Source organism: Haliotis rubra, unplaced genomic scaffold, assembly GCF_003918875.1.
Source record: "Haliotis rubra isolate DU_JTF1 unplaced genomic scaffold, ASM391887v1 Scf534, whole genome shotgun sequence".
Taxonomy (NCBI): Eukaryota; Metazoa; Mollusca; class Gastropoda; order Lepetellida; family Haliotidae; genus Haliotis; species Haliotis rubra.
The window spans coordinates 200,389-218,407 of NW_025767229.1; the positions used below are offsets into that span (position 1 = coordinate 200,389).

An 18,019-nucleotide genomic window follows, 5' to 3' on the forward strand; every position below is an offset into this window, starting at 1 on the left:
AGTTGTTAGGTATCAACGATTTTACATGAACGCCGGGGCTTCTGTAATGTAGGTTTTACGGGGAAATTAATCATACACGTCTAACACTCGTTCTCTGTGACTTGGGACAATGATAAAACTTTAAAATAGTTTTTATTTGTTTCATTGCATGAGGAACTTAAACATCAACTAATTTGTTCAGCTGCGCCCTGTGTTTGAAGTACACACTTCTCATTTCCTTACTGACTAACGTTCACGGATGACAGAGGTATTGCGTACAAATTGTGTAAGAGACCAATTTGCGTCACAACGAATCATAGCATTATTATTCGGTGGTGGCAAGGAGTTACTTCCCCTTACCTTCGATTGTTTAGCATAACATTTCGTCCATCGCCAGCCTCGGCAGAAAGACAGCCATGGCGAAGTGGATAACATTGTGCTTTCTCGTAATCTGCGTGGCAGTTATCTTCTTAACCTTTGGTAAGATATAAAATATCTAAGTAGTTTCACCTAACAGGCTTTGATACAAAAATATACCTTCGTGAAATCACAAGAGATGTGTTTTGGTGGGTGTTTGCCAACTCTCGCAATCTCCGCCTACAGTTGTTTCTGATGCTCGGCTGGATTTGTAGGTCGTTTGTTTGTTTATGTTGACATCAGAATCCGTGTGAATGATGGGGCAGACAAGGGTACCCAGCGTTCATTTTACCAGGAATTCAACCCGGTGCCACCGCTAAACCTGGCCGGGCACCTGTTCCTGGTATTGGCCGATATCTTTGGACTGTGCCTAGATGATACTAGATCAACATGTTGTCGTATCCAAGCTAGTATCAACAGCATTTGCCAGCCAGGTTTTACAGAACCCCTGAAAGTGCCAAATATGTTACCGACTATTTATCATTAAAATGGAAATTTAAGTAAAAAAAATATGTAACTGGTCTGCAGGTCATTTCTAAAAAGTAGCTTATGTCATGTGTGTCCCAAACCAAATTTGATGATAAAACAACTGTTTGCCCATATCACGGGGACCAGAGTCTGTGACTGCACGCTGGCTCTGTGAGAGAGCCAGTACACCAGCCCTCACACGTACACCACACCCAGATCAATCAGGTTTGTATTGTCGCACATGTAAATCTCTACAAGGTATTCGATGCAACACTACACATGTTGTGTAATGTTTAGACAGTAAATGTCAAGCACAGGTGGGACTGTCCATCCTCGATAGTGGGACCCTCCATATATACAGGGTCCATATGACTCGTGTCACTTTGGCCGACACACACCTGATATTGGGGAAATGGTTCAAACTCACTCACAATGTAATAATTGGGCTGGACATGTTTCAACAGTCCAAGGTATCTTTGTATATCTATTACAGGGAATAGTTAGACACCGCTTGGTCTGAGGAAGAATAAGACAAGGATATATTTGTATTTAATTTTGTTAAAAGAGGAACCCTGTTTATGTTTTATACAGTACAAACTCACGGAACCTCTCAAGGTCAACAGATGAGTGTACTAGTGGGTGTAGTTGGAGATAGACTGAACAGTGTGGATTCAGGTCACGTGAACTGTACATACACTGGGAGTGTTCCTTTTAACACAGGACATGCTTGAGTGGGCCTGTTGACTGAGCACAGTTATTGACGACATGTACAGTTCCCTTTCATTAAGGAAGGAGTGTTGAAGAATAGCGTCATGTCACTATAATGTTAAGTTTACATGATGACGTTAAGTGCACCAGACGGAGGATCTGGTGACATATGCACATTCAACATTTATTCCATATGTCAGGGCTCTTTGCCAGAGTTATACAAGCTTATTTACATTATCACACAGCTGCACTGAGTCGATGAACACCCAAGGAAGATCTATTCTTCATATCGACCACACATGCTTACAATAGTGTTGGTTTTGTCAAATTTCTGCATGCACAATCAATTAGTGATGATGATACCTGAAGAAAAGACAGGTGTATCATGCCCCAAAGGTGGCTACTGAGACAAAACACATGCTAATGCAAGTCAGTTATTCACCTGAAACACTAACAACAGATTGACGGTATAAGTCAAAGCAGGTAACTGATTCAGACATCTTCCCTGTTACTGATTTGTTAGATTTGGAAATGTCCTCCACATGTCTAATATAAAACCTTTTGAAACCTAATCTTTGGCCTTGTAAACATGATGAACGCCATTTGAGCAAGAGTTGTATGAGTGTCTTTGAAATTTTCATGGAAGCAGCTTTCGAAAGATGTGAAATGTCAATGGCTGGAGCTGCTGGAAATATTGCTCAGTGTATAGAGAAAGCTGACTGAAGTGTCTGTCAGTGTCTGTCTTCATTCTGGTGGAAACCGTCTCCGTGGTGTAGTGGTTATGGCATCCTCCCGGAGAGCGGATGGTTGTGAGATCAACCCCCGCCGCATCATACCAAAAGATGTTAAAATATGGTACTTGTTGGTCCTGCCTGGCATTCTCGGCATTAATGGGTACAACAAGGACTGGTCAACTCAGAGTCAGTGTCTGAGAGGGGTATTCATGCTTAACTGCGGCATGGTAATTATCTCAATGAGCTAGCACTATAAAACCATCTAAAGTCTGGGCTACTACCAGCAGCCACACATGCACATCATCATATGAGCGAAATATTTTCATGTATGACATAAACCCCATTTCACCTCACCTCATTCAGGTGGATTGTTGTTACTCTGAATCTAAGTATCAAACAGTAGACTCTTGTGGATATTAAGTCAGTACTAGAGTTTATACGATCCCCGGAGAGATACAACACTTGTCTTGCAAATACCATCAAGTGTGTCAACAGGATGTTGTACTGGTCAAGAGATTGTTGTTGTGGAGGTCATGTATGAGATGTGATAAACAGAATTTATCCTTCAAAAACATTTCAATAGATGCGGACGTTTCGGTGTAGATGCTAACACCAGCAAGCAAGTTTTCATATCAATTATCATGGCAATTAGTGCCATGGATATCATAAAAATAGTTTGTAGGGCCTGGCATCAAGACCAGGAATGGGGTCACTGGTTGTGCCTAGAATCACCAGCTTACACAATGAGGATAATGGCCTGCTCTTTGTCAGCCCATTCCATGTGAAGGCCTGCTAATTAATCAACTGCTTGTGTGACATAGTGTATACTTCCAGATCCTTGAAGTCTGGGCCTGTTCCACAGTTGTTGTCAAATGTTGCAATAAGGTTACATGATAATGATGAAGGTGAAATATGGTTACGTGATAATGATGAAGGTGAAATATGGTTACATGACAATGATGATGGTGAAATATGGTTGCGTGATAATGATGATGGTGAAATATGGTTACATGACAATGATGATGGTGAAATATGGTTGCGTGATAATGATGATGGTGAAATATGGTTGCGTGATAATGATGGGTGAAATATGGTTGCGTGATAATGAAGGTGATATAAGGCTACGTGATAATGATGATGGTGAAATATGGTTGCGTGATAATGATGGGTGAAATATGGTTGTGTGATAATGATGAAGGTGAAATATGGTTACGTGATAATGATGGTGAAATATGGTTACGTGATAATGATGATGGTGAAATATGGTTGCGTGATAATGATGAAGGTGAAATATGGTTGCGTGATAATGATGATGGTGAAATATGGTTGCCGTGATAATGATGATGGTGAAATATATTTGCGTGATAATGATGAAGGTGAAATATGGTTGCGTGATAATGATGATGGTGAAATATATTTGCGTGATAATGATGAAGGTGAAATATGGTTGCGTGATAATGATGATGGTGAAATATGGTTGCGTGATAATGATGAAGGTGAAATATGGTTGCGTGATAATGATGATGGTGAAATATAGTTGTGTAATAATGATGATGGTGAAATATGGTTGCGTGATAATGATGATGGTGAAATATGGTTGCGTGATAATGATGATGGTGAAATATAGTTGTGTAATAATGATGATGGTGAAATATGGTTGCGTGATAATGATGAAGGTGAAATATGGTTGCGTGATAATGATGAAGGTGCATGCAATATGACCCCACTGGTGCGAATTGATAAACGAATGATGTCATTAGACCTTATCCCCATGTCTTGTGGCGTAGGTCAGTGTGTGGTGGTTGTGTCTTGATGCACAGCATACTGTTCTACTTGTCCAACCGTACGTGTAAGTGCCAGTAGTCTAAGTTGGCTGCTGTTCTATATAAATCAGAAAATATATGTACCTCCATCTTCAACCCTGACTTTGATGTTGAAAAATATCCAAATACATCACAAGCATATAGTTACTTCGCAGTTTTGAATTCTGTGTATAATTCCCTCCTGTGAGGTATCATCCACTCATTGTATACGGCAAAATTAATGAAAACTACATGCATCATCTGTGTTTATCTTTTGCTTTGGGACTAGGAGACCAGTCTAAATCAATTGGCACCAAGTACGTTTTAGTAAACGAAGGGGGTAACTCTGGCCTGTTTAGTTCAGAAAACAAATGCCTCATAAAGACATACCATTTCAACATTTATATGAAGTGTTCTTCTTTCAATGTGAGAAAAGTGAGTGTATTTTTTCCAACATTGATATTAACTATTTCATAAATTCTTTGTTATTTCACAGAAGAAAAAATATGATGTTTTTATGTACTCTTCCCCTTTCAAGCACTCCATAATAATGTTTAAAGAAATTATTACACTCGCAAGTGTGCCACACGACTTTTAGTTTTCACTTTCGCTTGGGCAATACAAAATTTCACACTCATTTCTTATAAGTCGTATGACACACTTGCTCGTGTAATAATCTCTATATATTACATGTATGAGGCTTCCCTAATGATTATATGAGGAAGAATTTGTGTCGTGTTTAGCAAATGCAGACAGTTTCCTACTTATACCAAACTATCCAACAATTGAATAATCAATAACCTATATCCCTTGTGTGAAGATCCCAAGCAACTTGCAATACTGGTAACTATGGCAACCTTATTTGTCCAGGATTGTTCCCTTCATTCGTCCAGGTCGGACCAGAGTCAAGCATTAATGCCACCTCTTGAATTGTTTAGCTGGAAACAATTGATTTTTATTTTATGATAATCTGTTTGTAGTGATGGCTGGAAGAGTATAGTTGTATGTACACTGCAGAGGCTGAACTAGACGTCCCCACATGTGGGTCAGTTGTAGCTGGACCAATACACCATGGCCACTGCAGTCAATAGTTAAATGTCACAACGATACACTGGGGTTTATTGGTTCTATAGGAATTCTGGAATTTCTTTTAAAGAGATTACACTTGTGTCATCTGACATTTTACTATTTTCTATTTTTAACCATCATGATGTGTTTTCAAATGTTCTACTGATGTTGAATTGGACGAAGTGTGATTGATCTGTATGTACTTAGTGCCGGAGGGAGCATTCCATTTGTCATTTGAAGTTGAATCTGCACAACGGGTGACATGTCACTGATATAATTCCAGTGTTACGTGTCATATTGGGTTAATATTGTGTCCTCAATTAGAGAACCACAAGGAATGATTACACCCCAATATTAATAGTCTGTTTAAAATAATATTTGTCGAAAGTTATACCAGCTATACTGGCTCTTGGTACTGAATATTTTATTTATAAATGCTATATTGTTAATTATGTACTGAAGGTGTGTGCAAAGAATTTCAGAGGAAAGTTGAACAATGTACAATGTTTGGTCTGAATGTGCATAAAGCTCAAATATTGGCAACAGCTGGAGATGCTCAGCTGTTTATATCCATGAGATAAGTGTTTGACAAACAGCTTAAATGATTCAATTATTTGAATCTATTTATTTCTCAAGGCAATACAACCAGTTAATACTGACTGACTGACTGAGTTTGGTTTTACGCCGCTTTTAGCAATATTCCAGCAACATCACGGCGGGGGACACCAGAAATGGGCTTAACACATTGTGCCCATGTGGGGAATCGAACCCGGGTCTTCGACGTGACGAGCCAACGCTTTAACCACTAGGCCACCCCACCGCCCCCAACCAGTTAATACAATGCTGTATGCTGGCTCAGTACATGTATACAAGTAGTGCTGTAAGTATGTGTCATTAACGCTCACATCTCACTGCCAGCATCATTATGTTGAAATGTTAAACATGTGCTACTTGGTCAATAATCAGTGTTTCTACATCACGGGTTGTGCAAGACAGTTCTGCAGTAGATTACTTCAGTTAACGTCATCAGCGGGCCAGCTGATAAGTGTAGGTCATGGTGGTGTATGTTGGCCACTCCCACTTCCAGTCTGATTGAAAACTTATCTACACAGTTTAAATTATACATACAGGTCAATATTTGATGGCTGAAGCTGTTTACAAATATATTTCAAGCAGGTTGATAATATCATATGGATGTTACACATGGTAAAGTTACAGCCTGCACTCAAAGGATATCAGGGTGCTGTTGTTCAAAACAACCTTAGCGCTAAGACTACCTTAAGTCTATGTTAAGGTATGGGAGTTACGGTCACCTTAGTGCTAAGATCGCTTTGTACAACGGCACCCCGCACTTTATAGGTCTAGGAGTAGTAGGCCACAGATTCAAAAGTTGAGAGCTATAGTTGTTAGAACTAAACTGGACATTAGTTCACATTGCAATCCGATGACTGGCCCATGTTGAGAGGTTGGTCTGTCCCCCCAGTTCTCCACAAGGGTCACAGAGCGTCTATGTCCATAGTGCTAAAGGCCTTGTTCTGTAGTATGGGTGGACCTACGTCGGCTGGTCTGTTGTTGACAGTAGTAATGTTTTAGGTTGTTCCGAGTGTTTTATGTGTAAAGTGTCTACTGCCAGTTTGTTGGTCTCCTCAGCTGACCTTGAATGAGATTGTCTGAGCGGAAACAGAATAAGTGGCGTCTATGATAACAATAATAACAAACTTAACTTTATGTTTACTGACGTAGACTCCATACACAGTATGCTCGAAGTGACACATATAGACACACAGTGACACATCCAAGCTACTGGATGCTACACAGAAGCAGTTTCCACGACAGGTGATGGTGGTTTTTATGTAAGGCCAAATAAAAGAAAAATTGTGGTTCCGATTACACCTCTTTAAAATTTAGGGTAGTTAGGTAGGATTTTTTATTGTTGAAATATGTTTAGAAGTAAAGTGCAAACTAATAACACATTTCTCAATGTGTAATTGTTAATTCAATCAAGCTTGCGGCCATCGTGTCAACATTTTTTTAGGCCCTAGGAGAGAAAAGCTGTACTTGCTAGAAACATCAACAAAGAAAAATCAAACAATACCTATCATCAAGGATCATCAAAGCCACAAATGTGAAACAAGTGTCACTGGCCAATGTGACAGAAAGTTCAAGTTGTGTTTGCAAATTTTCTTAACATTCTAAGCTTTCAAGATTTTCAGAAGGATACAGATGTATACATGATAACTAATATGTTCTTTATTTAATTGTACAAGTTTAATATCTGATCTTCAGTTTTCAAAATGTACCAGAAATACTGCTGATTCAGCAGTATGTCAAAAAGCTAAGATTTACTATAGCATGACCAGAAATTATTGAGAATTTTAGGAATATGTTTAATTGGATTTCTAGTAAAAACAACCTTGACCAGCTATCAAGTGCTTGGTTTCATTCAAGAGAGACAACTCCGTTAATCCCTTTTCATTAGTTTGTGAAGAGTTATCTCCCTTTGTTTACTTGCTAGCAGACGACATTTTCAGTGATCCTCAGTATGGATGATTTATAGAAGAGGAAGTTGATTTTAGAGTATTATAACAAGGACATCAGATCAGCTAAAGTGATTTTAAGTAGAACTGGCATCCCTTTGTCAACTATTTATCGTTTTTTTAAAAATATTGCAAATGGATATGGCATTGAGCACAAGGGAGGTGCAGGTAGGCCCAGAAAATTGACTGTCGGTGACAGGAGGCGGCTTAGTATTCTTGTTTCTAAAAACAAACGAAGGAGTTTAGAAAACTTAAGGCTGGATATGATTGATACAGGAACTGTGGCTGTCTGTTAGGAGACAATTAGAACTGAGCTGCATGCAATGGGTTGGCAGAAAAGTCAAGGAATTCCATCACCGATCATGAAACCTGAACAAAAGGAGCGAAGGTTGAACTGGTGCTTACAGCATAGAAATTTAACTGGGACAATGTGATTTTCTCAGATGAAAGTTCTGTGTGGCTGTTTCCTAATACACTGAAATTCTGGACCAAACAAACTGAAAAACCTTTGTATCAGCGCCCAAAGTACAGTCCGAAATTTAACGTGTGGGGTGGCATATCTGTGTTAGGGCAACACCCCTCTGTGTATATGAAGGAAATATGAACAGTGAGCGGTACACAGATATTCTCGAGGGACATTTACTTCCATCTGCTCACATGTTCTATGGAAATTTTTTCATTTTCCAGCAGGACAACAACCCAAAACATCGTTCAAAGCATTCATAGGTCTGGTTTCGGATGCAAAATATGACATTATTAGATTGGCCAAGATAAAGCCCTGACCTAAATCCAATAGAAAATGTTTGGGGACTTATGAAGGAAAGAATCAATAAAAACAATCTGACAAATATTGTTGAAATGAAAGAAGAGGTGGTCTGATATTGGGACAGCATGGACCACGACTTTCTAACTTCTTTGATCAGTAGTATGCCCAGCTGCATTGAAGTCTGCATTGCTGCCCATGGTGACTTGACAAAATACTAACTGTTCACCTGTCTTTGAATCTGGAGTCATGTTCTGCTAATATTCACATTTAATACGTGAGTAATGAGTGAAAAAATAAATAAATTACAATCAGTTTTAGTAACTTTGCTTTGCCTAGAATTAAGGCAGTTGATACCACAGGACAGAGAATTCAAAACTGTCAAGCTTATTTCTGTGCATGATGTATTTTGATTTTTATTTCGTTTAACTGTGAAAGAGGAAGGCCCAATATCTTTCTGTGACAACAAGGGTTTTTAGGTGGGGTAGCCTAGTGGTTAAAGCATTCGCTCATCATGCTGAAGGCCCGGGTTCGATTCCCCACATGGGTACAATTTGTGAATCCCATTTCTGGTGTTCCCAGCCATGATATTCCTGTAATATTGCTAAAAGTGGGGTAAAACTAAACTCACTCACTCACTCACTCACTCACTCACTCACTCACTCACTCACTCACTCACTCACTCACTCACTCACTCACTCACTCACTCACTCACTCATACTCACTCACTCACTCACTCACTCACTCACTCACTCACTCACTCACTCACTCACTCACTCACTCACTCACTCACTCACTCACTCACTCAACCCCATTTAGCCTTCTTCCCCATAATTGAATTCAGTTAAACTCTCTGACAGGCTCCCTCCCCCAACCATCCATTCACTTTCTCACCCAATACTCTTTTCATACATATATTGTCCCCATCTTCAATTAATAATTTATTAATGTTTAAACTTATCCTATCTCACGACTTGCACCTCTCTCTCTTCCTTCGACTTTTAGTGGAACGACTGTAAACTTTTTCCCATAGGCCTCCTCCATAGCTTCCTAGTTCCTAATAAAGCTTGCAGCATGCTCCACGAATTGCCCACGTGACTACCTTGAATGATCATTCTCTTTCTTGTCGCACGACTGTGTGGACGTGCTGTATATTAGGGACATTATTTCACCCTAACATCATGGGGAAAACTGATAATCAGTCACGGAAAAGGAAAGTTTGTGCTCAATGCAAGATGAATTATTCGCCACTGGACCCTCACTCGTCTTGCAGTGACTGTATTGGACAATGTTACTGGAACAAACGATGTGGCAAGTGTAATTCACTAAAACATGAGGATTTTAAGGCCTACCTTCGTGTTTGCTCCCGGAGAATCGCTGATAGAGACAGGGATTCAACAGAAACTGATCCCACTCCCGCCAAGCGTATCAAGTTACAGCGACAGAAAATCTTGCCTTCACGCAAGAGAGCGACATCTGTGGTTCAAGAGGATTACGTACGCATCAATCACCTCCTTCCAAAACGTCAGATCACTTGCGGGTTGTTGTGATCGATAATTCTTCGTTGCCTGTCCCATCTACCAGGGGACCTTAGATCGACACTATCATCATCCAGATCATCAGTACATATCCCTCGACTGTCTCGTTTTTGGAGCCTGGCCAACCGCGTTCAACCAGCCAACTGTCTCCCCAAAGTTCATTGAACCAGACGGAGCTGGCTACAACAGCGTCACCGGGGGACGTTCATCATGAATCAACACTTCAGGTTTTGTCACCAAATCGCCGATCCAGATCGCCACATCATTCTAGATCACCACAATGATCTAGATCACCTTCACGATCCACATAAACCATCACAAGCCCAATCTAGATCACAGTGCCAATCAAGATCACCGGATCGATCTAGATCACAGTCACGATCCAGAGCACAACTACGATCCACATCACCTGATCAATCCAGATCACCTAACCGATCCAGATCACTAAACGGGTCCAGATCACAACTTCGAATCAGATCACCAGATAGATCCAGATCACCTAGCCGAACCAGATCACTAAACCGATCGAGATCACAACAACGAAGTAGATCATCGGACCGATCCAGATCACCTAATCGATCCAGATCACTGAATGGATTCAGTCACAACTTCGAATCAGATCACCGGACTGATCCAGATCACTGAATGGATCCGGATCACAACCTCGAATCAGATCACCTAACCGATCCAGATCACAACATCGAAGTAGATCGCCAGACCGATCCAGATCACAACATCAAAGTAGATCACCTAACCCATCCAGATCACCAAATCAAGCCAGATCGCAACTGCAAACCAGATCACGTTTGATCCAGATCACCTTATAGATCCAGATCACGATCAGTTTCCAGTTAGTGCATCGAATTGATCTAGATCACTTTACAAATCCAGATCATCTTACCAATCCAGGCCACCTATACGATCTAGATCACCTTACAGAGCTATTGACCTATCGGGATCACAGTACAGATCCACTTCTCATGGCCGATCCTATTCAGGTGGTCGAACCAGAGCTCCAATCAGAACCAGATCACCAACTAGAACTACAGCGACGCAGACTAGTTCTTCATATCACACCGGATCACCTAGCCATACTAGGGAATCCAGATCACCGGCTTACCAACCTACTTCGGTACTTACCACGTCGAGATCTTGATACAGTTCCTCTGACCGATGTTCGGGTGATCATTGCTCTGATACCACTAACAGCCCTACAGTCTCTTACGATGTTCCGTCTACACGCTCTAAGAATCCTTCGACTCACTCTAGGATCATCGCTGAGTTATGTGTACCTGATAACAATCCCACTCCTACAGCGACTCCTGGTCTAAATATGATGATCATGGCCATAACCTCAGCCTCGAACCAAATACAGCTGTCTACTCCAGCCCATCCGACTTCGGTAGCTCCTGGCTCTTCATCTGGTCCACCTCCTGAGATTGATCCAGTCCAAATAGCCTGGCATCTCCCGCTCACTCTGAGTTATCTTGTAGCAGTTTAAAGATCGCTGTATATGTATTTTTCAATAAGAATGGCACTCAAGGTTAGAAGAAAGCTCCCGTTTTGATTGTTACAGACAGTTTAAGTCCCTTTTAGAACCAGAAAGATATTTATCCATCGTGACTACAAAGAATCTGAGACTGCTACTTGTAAAATTTAGATTGGGGCTATTAGATTTAAAAGTAAATGAAGGAAGAAGACTATCCATTGATAGAAATTATAGATCATAACCATTTTGTAAAAAAGGCATGAAGACGGTACTCCTTTGGATTGTTGAGAAGCTCCAACTTCCCCTCGAGTACTTCAGCAGATGACCTGGATCACTCTTATAATCTTAGGAACCAGGATTGGTCTACCATCACCCTACCACCTCGACCTTGTATTCTGAAATTATCCAGTACACTAAATGATGGTTTCAAGAGCCTGAAACGAATTAAGGACAGATTCTCTGCTCCCAGATGTAATCCTTCTACCTCTCATGTCCACGGCCTAACAAAAATCTCTACGGCTCCAACAGTTGATGAGGATATTGGAACCCTGTGTGGCAAACGAGCTGCTTCACCCTACCTTATTGAGGAAGGGCGGGAGTTGGCTCACATGGGTTCAGCCGTGAGAAAGACGTTGCCATCTATTAGTTGCGTTATTGCAGCAGTCGACGCTGTTAACACTGCGCTGGAGCATACTTACTCTGATCAAGACGCTTACATCCGAGGATGCATGACTTTAGCTCTGGACCAGTTCCAAATTATCCTGGATCAGTTGTCTCATTTTTTGGGCAACACTCTTGCTGTTCGCCGAAGTGGACCCCTTAACATCTCTTCATGGGAGGAACAGAACTGTTTCGCCAGCCTTGGTTTACTGACTCCCTCTTCAATGGTAGCACCCAAGAAGTATCTTAATAAAGTTGATAAAGAAACCCACTTTCAAGTCTCGATTGAACTGTTAAAGATACAGAAGTCACAGCTCCAGGACTCATTAAAACAGCGTCAAACTGCACAGTTCACCCCTACCAATCCGGATTTACGCAATCTTTTTCGTAGTGCATCCACTCAATGCCGGGGCAGAGGAAACAGATCTGGCCGTGATGGTTCCTCCTGTCGCCCTCCCAGGACCAACTCTGGGCCAGGGACCAGTGTCGGGAAGCAGTGACGGCTTGAGACAATCACACGATTAGAACCTCCCACCCCCAGTCTTTCCGATTTACAACACTCCAGTAGGCGGGAGATTGCAGATCTCCGCCCCGAATTGGACCATCCTCAAAGATGCGTACATCACCAACCTGCTACTTCACGGCAATCAGCTACCCGTTATTGGCAGTCCGCCTCTGACATCGCATCCGGCTCATCGCTCATATCCTGTGGACCAGCTTCAGACTCTGCAATCCAAAATAGGTACGCTATTAGACAAACTTGCGAAGGAGCTCCTAGGTCCATCGCCCGTCACTCCAGGATTCTACTCACCCATCTTCTTGGTTCCAAGGAAAAATTCCAACAAACTCCGGCTCATCTTCAATATGAAGTTGTCCAATGCCCGATTCCTGCTTCCACCGCCTCACTTCAGGATGGTGTCGATCAACCTTTTACGCACCATCCTGAAGGGAGACTTCCTCATCAGCCTAGATCTTCAGGATGCTTGACTTCACATTCCAATACATCCAGAACACTGGAAGTACCTTCGCTTCGTGTTCAACGAGAATCACTACCAATGGAAAGTCCTTCCATTCGGAATTTCCACGACCCCCTGGCTTTTTACCCGAATTACCAAGCCCATAACGAGCTTCCTCCACTTTCAAGGGATCACCTTCGAAGCTACATAGACGATTGCATCCAGGCTCAACAGGATCCAATCGTTTTGTTTCACCAGCTACAGTTCACCACCACGCTGCTCAGACAGTTAGGGTGGCTGTTGAACATTGCGAAAATCGGAACTAATACTGACTCAGAAACTCCAATTCATCGGAGCACTGTTCGACACTCGTCAGGGGATGATGTTTGTACCTCACGACAGGTGGATAAAGATTCAGCAATGCATTACTCCAGGACTGTCTCAGGCAAGAACCTTACGACAGTGGCAGGAGCTACTGGGCCTTCTGACGTCAGCTCAAGCATTAACGTACAGAGGCCAGCTCCAACTTCGGCCGATACAGCGATTTCTACGCCCGTACCTTCAGACCGACAACCCCAAGGAACTAATTTGCCTTCCAGAACCGCTTCGTCCAGTCGTTCAATGGTGGCTCGACGAACGGAATGTTTGCGCAGGAGTCTCTATGATGCCCTTTGCACCGACTCATCACCTATTCGTCAATGCATCCCTCATGGGCTGGGGAGCTCACTTCCTTGACCACCAAGTGGCCCGGGCTGTGTTCATCCGACAAACGGGTACTTCATATAAACAAGCTGGAATTCAAGGCAGTAATTCAAGCCATCTCACATCGGGCAACAGAGCTTAATCAACCAGTCTGTTGATGCAATCAGACAATTCGACAGTGGTTTGGTATATATATCATCTAGGCTCGACAGGCTCGGCAAATCTGCTACAATAGGCCATCAGGTTCTTCTATCTCATCGACTCACTTAACATTGTAGCCAGAGCCAGACACATTCCCAGGGTAAAAAATGTGATCGCCGATGCCATGTCCCGATCCAACCGACCGTCCCCGACAGAGTGGAAGTTACTGCCCCAGATCTTTCAGTCGATGATCTACCCGTTATCACGGCCTGAAATAGATCTGTTTGCCACAAGATTCAACAACCAACTTCCAAGTTTGTATCACCAATCCCAGACTCCTTGGCGTGGGACCTCGACGCGTTGGCAATATCATGGGAGGGTCTCAATGCCTATGCGTTCCCCCCTCCAGCTCTGCTACCAAAAGTAATACAGAAACTATTGGCCACCAGCAATATACTACTGCTTTTGGTCGCACCCTTCTGGCCAGCAAGAAGTTGGTTCGTCAACCTAAGAAGCTTGGCAGAGCCAAACCCAGTACCGCTTCCCAACCAGGACGACCTAGATCTCCACCCTCACTCGGAACTGTGCCACGGGTCACCTCAGACCCTCAATCTACACGTTTGGCGCATCTTCAGAGGTTTCTCATAGCTAAGGGCTACTCTCGCTGAGTAGCCACAGCTATCACTTCAGCGCATCGTACTTCGAACCGTTCCTTGTACGACAACAAGTGGCAGAAGTTTGAAGACTATTGCAAGCTTAGGGGAATTGCATCTCCCACTTCCACCTCGGCTCAGGTCGTTGCTGAGTTTCTCCAGCATCTCGGCACTACTAAGAAATTCAAGGGTACTACGTGAGCTACCTACTTAGCTGCCATCAACTCGGTTTTGGCTACCACCACGGGCACGAAGATTTCCATTGTTCCTGAATCTGACCAGTCCAGGAAGTTCAGACCTCCGGGCTGGGATCTGTCCGTGACTTCGAACAAGTGACATTCAAGACATTCTTCTTGGTAGCTTTGGCTACCGCTGCTCGTTTATCTGAACTGCATGCGCTTGATGTCAATCGGGTGCGGTTGGAGCGGAAGAAGCATGGCAAGGCTTTTCTCGGTCTCCGCTAGGACTTCATTGCGAAAAACTAACTGCCAGGGCTACTGACCGGTTGTTTACCATTCCCCTGTTGTCCACCATTCTTGGGCCTGATGATAATGAAGATTTGACACTCTGCCCTGTTAGGGCTCTACACGTTTACCTTGCTGCTTCCAAGGATCATCGACGGCTATGGAAGCGCCTCTTCATACCCTTGTCGAAAGCTCCAAGAACTGAGGTTTCCCAGACCATATTGGCCTTCTGGTACGTATCACGATCCTGCGAGCCTACACCTTTGCAGGGTTGCCTCCTCCAGCCGCTTCCAATCCTCATGAGATTCGTGCACTAGCCTCGACGATGACCCTCAATAGCAACTGCTCCTTGACCGCTATCATGGATGGTTGCTCCTGGCGTTCTGATACAGTCTTCTCTTCACATTACCTGCGAGACCTGTCTGTCACGGATGTCATTCAAGGTAGTCACGTGGGCAATTAGTGGAGCATGCTGCAAGCTTTATTAGGAACTAGGAAGCTAATTAAGGAGAGCAGCATGGAGTGCACGAGCGAATTGACAAGGAGGCCTTTGGAAAAATGTTTACAGTTGTTCCACTAAAAGTCGAAGCAAGAGAGAGAGGTGCAAGTCGGATAGGATAGGATAAGTATATATAAATATACAATTTATATTAAAATTTCCAAATTTATAACTTATCTATATATCAATAAATTGTTGATAATGTTTTGATCTTTAGTTGACAATTTAGTTGTCCGTCTCCACTTTTACTTGATGATGACAATGTTTTCATGCATGTTGTTCTCCTCTTCAGTTGACGATGCAGATGCAGCCAGGGGACGGTTTAGTTCCCGCACCCGTTACAGCGGCGCCCGTTACGGCACTAGAGTGAGAGTGAGGAACAGGATTGGCACCAGGTACGGTCGAGTCAGGTACGGCACCGCCAGGTACGGCAGTGTCCGCGTCCGTCAGCGCATCCGCTACCGAGGGAGTTCCAGGATGTACAAAGGCTCGTATGGGCTGACCAGATCAACGTGGAAGAATGCCTTCCTGCTGGGGACCATCTATCATGGCCCATGGTACCTCCGTTCACGACGCTATCACTCTCACCCCACCAGGAGTATGTATACTTTTGTCATCTCAATGAATGAACCTTTTGAAATGTATGAAAAATACAAAACATGATGGATGAGTGAGTTCTCTCTCGACTACAGTTGTGTTGTTTCAAATGTTGTTCCAGTTTCTCTAACCGGCCGATTTAGTTGGGCACCTGTTCAGCAGACTGCACCCTTGTGCTAATTAGAGTACATATTAGAAGGAGGTGGATGACAGGGTGTACTTAGTTTCGGTCTTTTCTTCCAGTGCCGACCATATGTCGCAACAACTACGAGACGGATGACAACAACACCGTGTACAACCTCTTCTACTGTCCACGCTTCTTCGAACCTGATGACTTCGACTACTGCTGTGGCCCTGAACTCCGGGAATACTGCTGCAAGTATTTCGACAGGTGAATACAAACAGGGCATCATGAGCTGAACTGATTGAAGAATGTTTTACTTAATAAGGCATTTCATTTTGGTCAGCTAAACAAAATAATTGTCCTATACTTTAATACAGGTGATCCCTGTCACAGAGATACTATGGCAAATGATTATTGATGGGCCTTTCTTGTTGGATTAATGAAGTTCATGTATGTTTTCATCATTTCCTGCCCACAGTGATGATAGTATCTCTTTTTATCCTTTCACATCATCGGGAAATCATAGGCTGAGATGTTTTATCAAAAGTTGTTGTCTTCGGCCATCTACAACAATACATATGAGACCTGTGGCATCCGGGGTCACATGTACCGAGAACATGCCACTGACAGTTTCATCAGAAAACGTGTGAATAGTCCTTCGTTACAATGTAGAGGCTGTTGTCCACATGTGTGAGACTGTTGTCCACATGTGTGAGACTGTTGTCTATATATATATGATTGCTTGCCGTGTTTCGCAGCCCGGGACGGACGGCAGGTATTGTGATCGGCGTGCTGTTGCTGGTGATCATCGTTGGGATCATTGTCTACTGCGTATGCAAGAAGAGATCGAATCAGGGAGGCAAAGTATTAAGTCCTTTCTCAAAGCCGCAACCAGGTGAGTACATTGTCTGCCAAGCAACCGTCCAAGCACTTACTGCAACTGTTGTAAGCACTTCATGGTTGTGTCACGTTCATGGCAGTAATTTGTTAGAGGCACACTCTATTATTTCCACATTCATCACCATTTTGTTGTTGCATCAGCACCCACTGCTGGTTCCTGTGTGGGTTTTAAGATTTTCCCTGTGTGTATGTTTCCATGCAAAGTGGGGTCCACCGTGTCTGAGAGAAGACTGGAATTCTAATGTGTCAGAGCATTGTTGCTCTTACTGTTAACCGTTGTTGACTGTGGCCATTGACAATATGAACTAACTTGTTGACAAAGCTGGAGGAGTTCATAGCAACGTTGTCTGGGAATATTGCCACCTTGATGTAACAATTGTTTCCACTAAGTATCGGTATATAAGTAGTGGAGAGTGTGCATGTTCTCCCTGTGTGCATGCATGCTGAGTCAGTGCACGTGAGTGGATGCATGGGCTGTGTGCATGTATGTATGTGTCAGTAGGGCTCTGTGTGTGTGTGTGCGTGTGTGTATGTGCGTGTGCGTGCATGCATGTGTGTGTGTGTCACACTGTCAGTAGGGCTGTGTGAGTGCATGTGTGTATATGAGGGAGTAGGGATGTGTGTAGGTGTGTGTGAGTGCATGTGTGCTTGAGCTTGCATGTGTCAATAATGTACTACTGTCTGCATGAACTGTAGCTCACACACATCATTTAAACACATATGCATGATTTAACGGTGGTGAGACTAATCTCCATGTGTCCAGTCCTCCCAGTCTGCTCCTATAATCATGTTTTGTCCTTGTACCACAGTGACAGGCTTG

The 18,019-nt window shown here is 43.0% G+C and overlaps 1 protein-coding gene across 6 annotated transcripts in view; it reads left to right on the forward strand.

The window, feature by feature from the left end:
* Positions 1 to 323: 323 nt before the first annotated feature.
* LOC124253174 (vegetative cell wall protein gp1-like) overlaps positions 324 to 18,019 on the forward strand; it is a 40,832-nt gene continuing 23,136 nt past the window's right edge. For all 6 annotated transcript variants that reach the window (XM_046686889.1, XM_046686893.1, XM_046686890.1 and 3 more), the window contains exons 1-4: positions 324 to 459; positions 15,871 to 16,176; positions 16,419 to 16,566; positions 17,058 to 17,194. In XM_046686889.1, the coding sequence (XP_046542845.1) occupies positions 396 to 459; positions 15,871 to 16,176; positions 16,419 to 16,566; positions 17,058 to 17,194 (655 nt within the window). In that variant the 5' untranslated portion in view covers positions 324 to 395. The remainder of the gene's footprint in view (positions 460 to 15,870; positions 16,177 to 16,418; positions 16,567 to 17,057; positions 17,195 to 18,019) is intronic.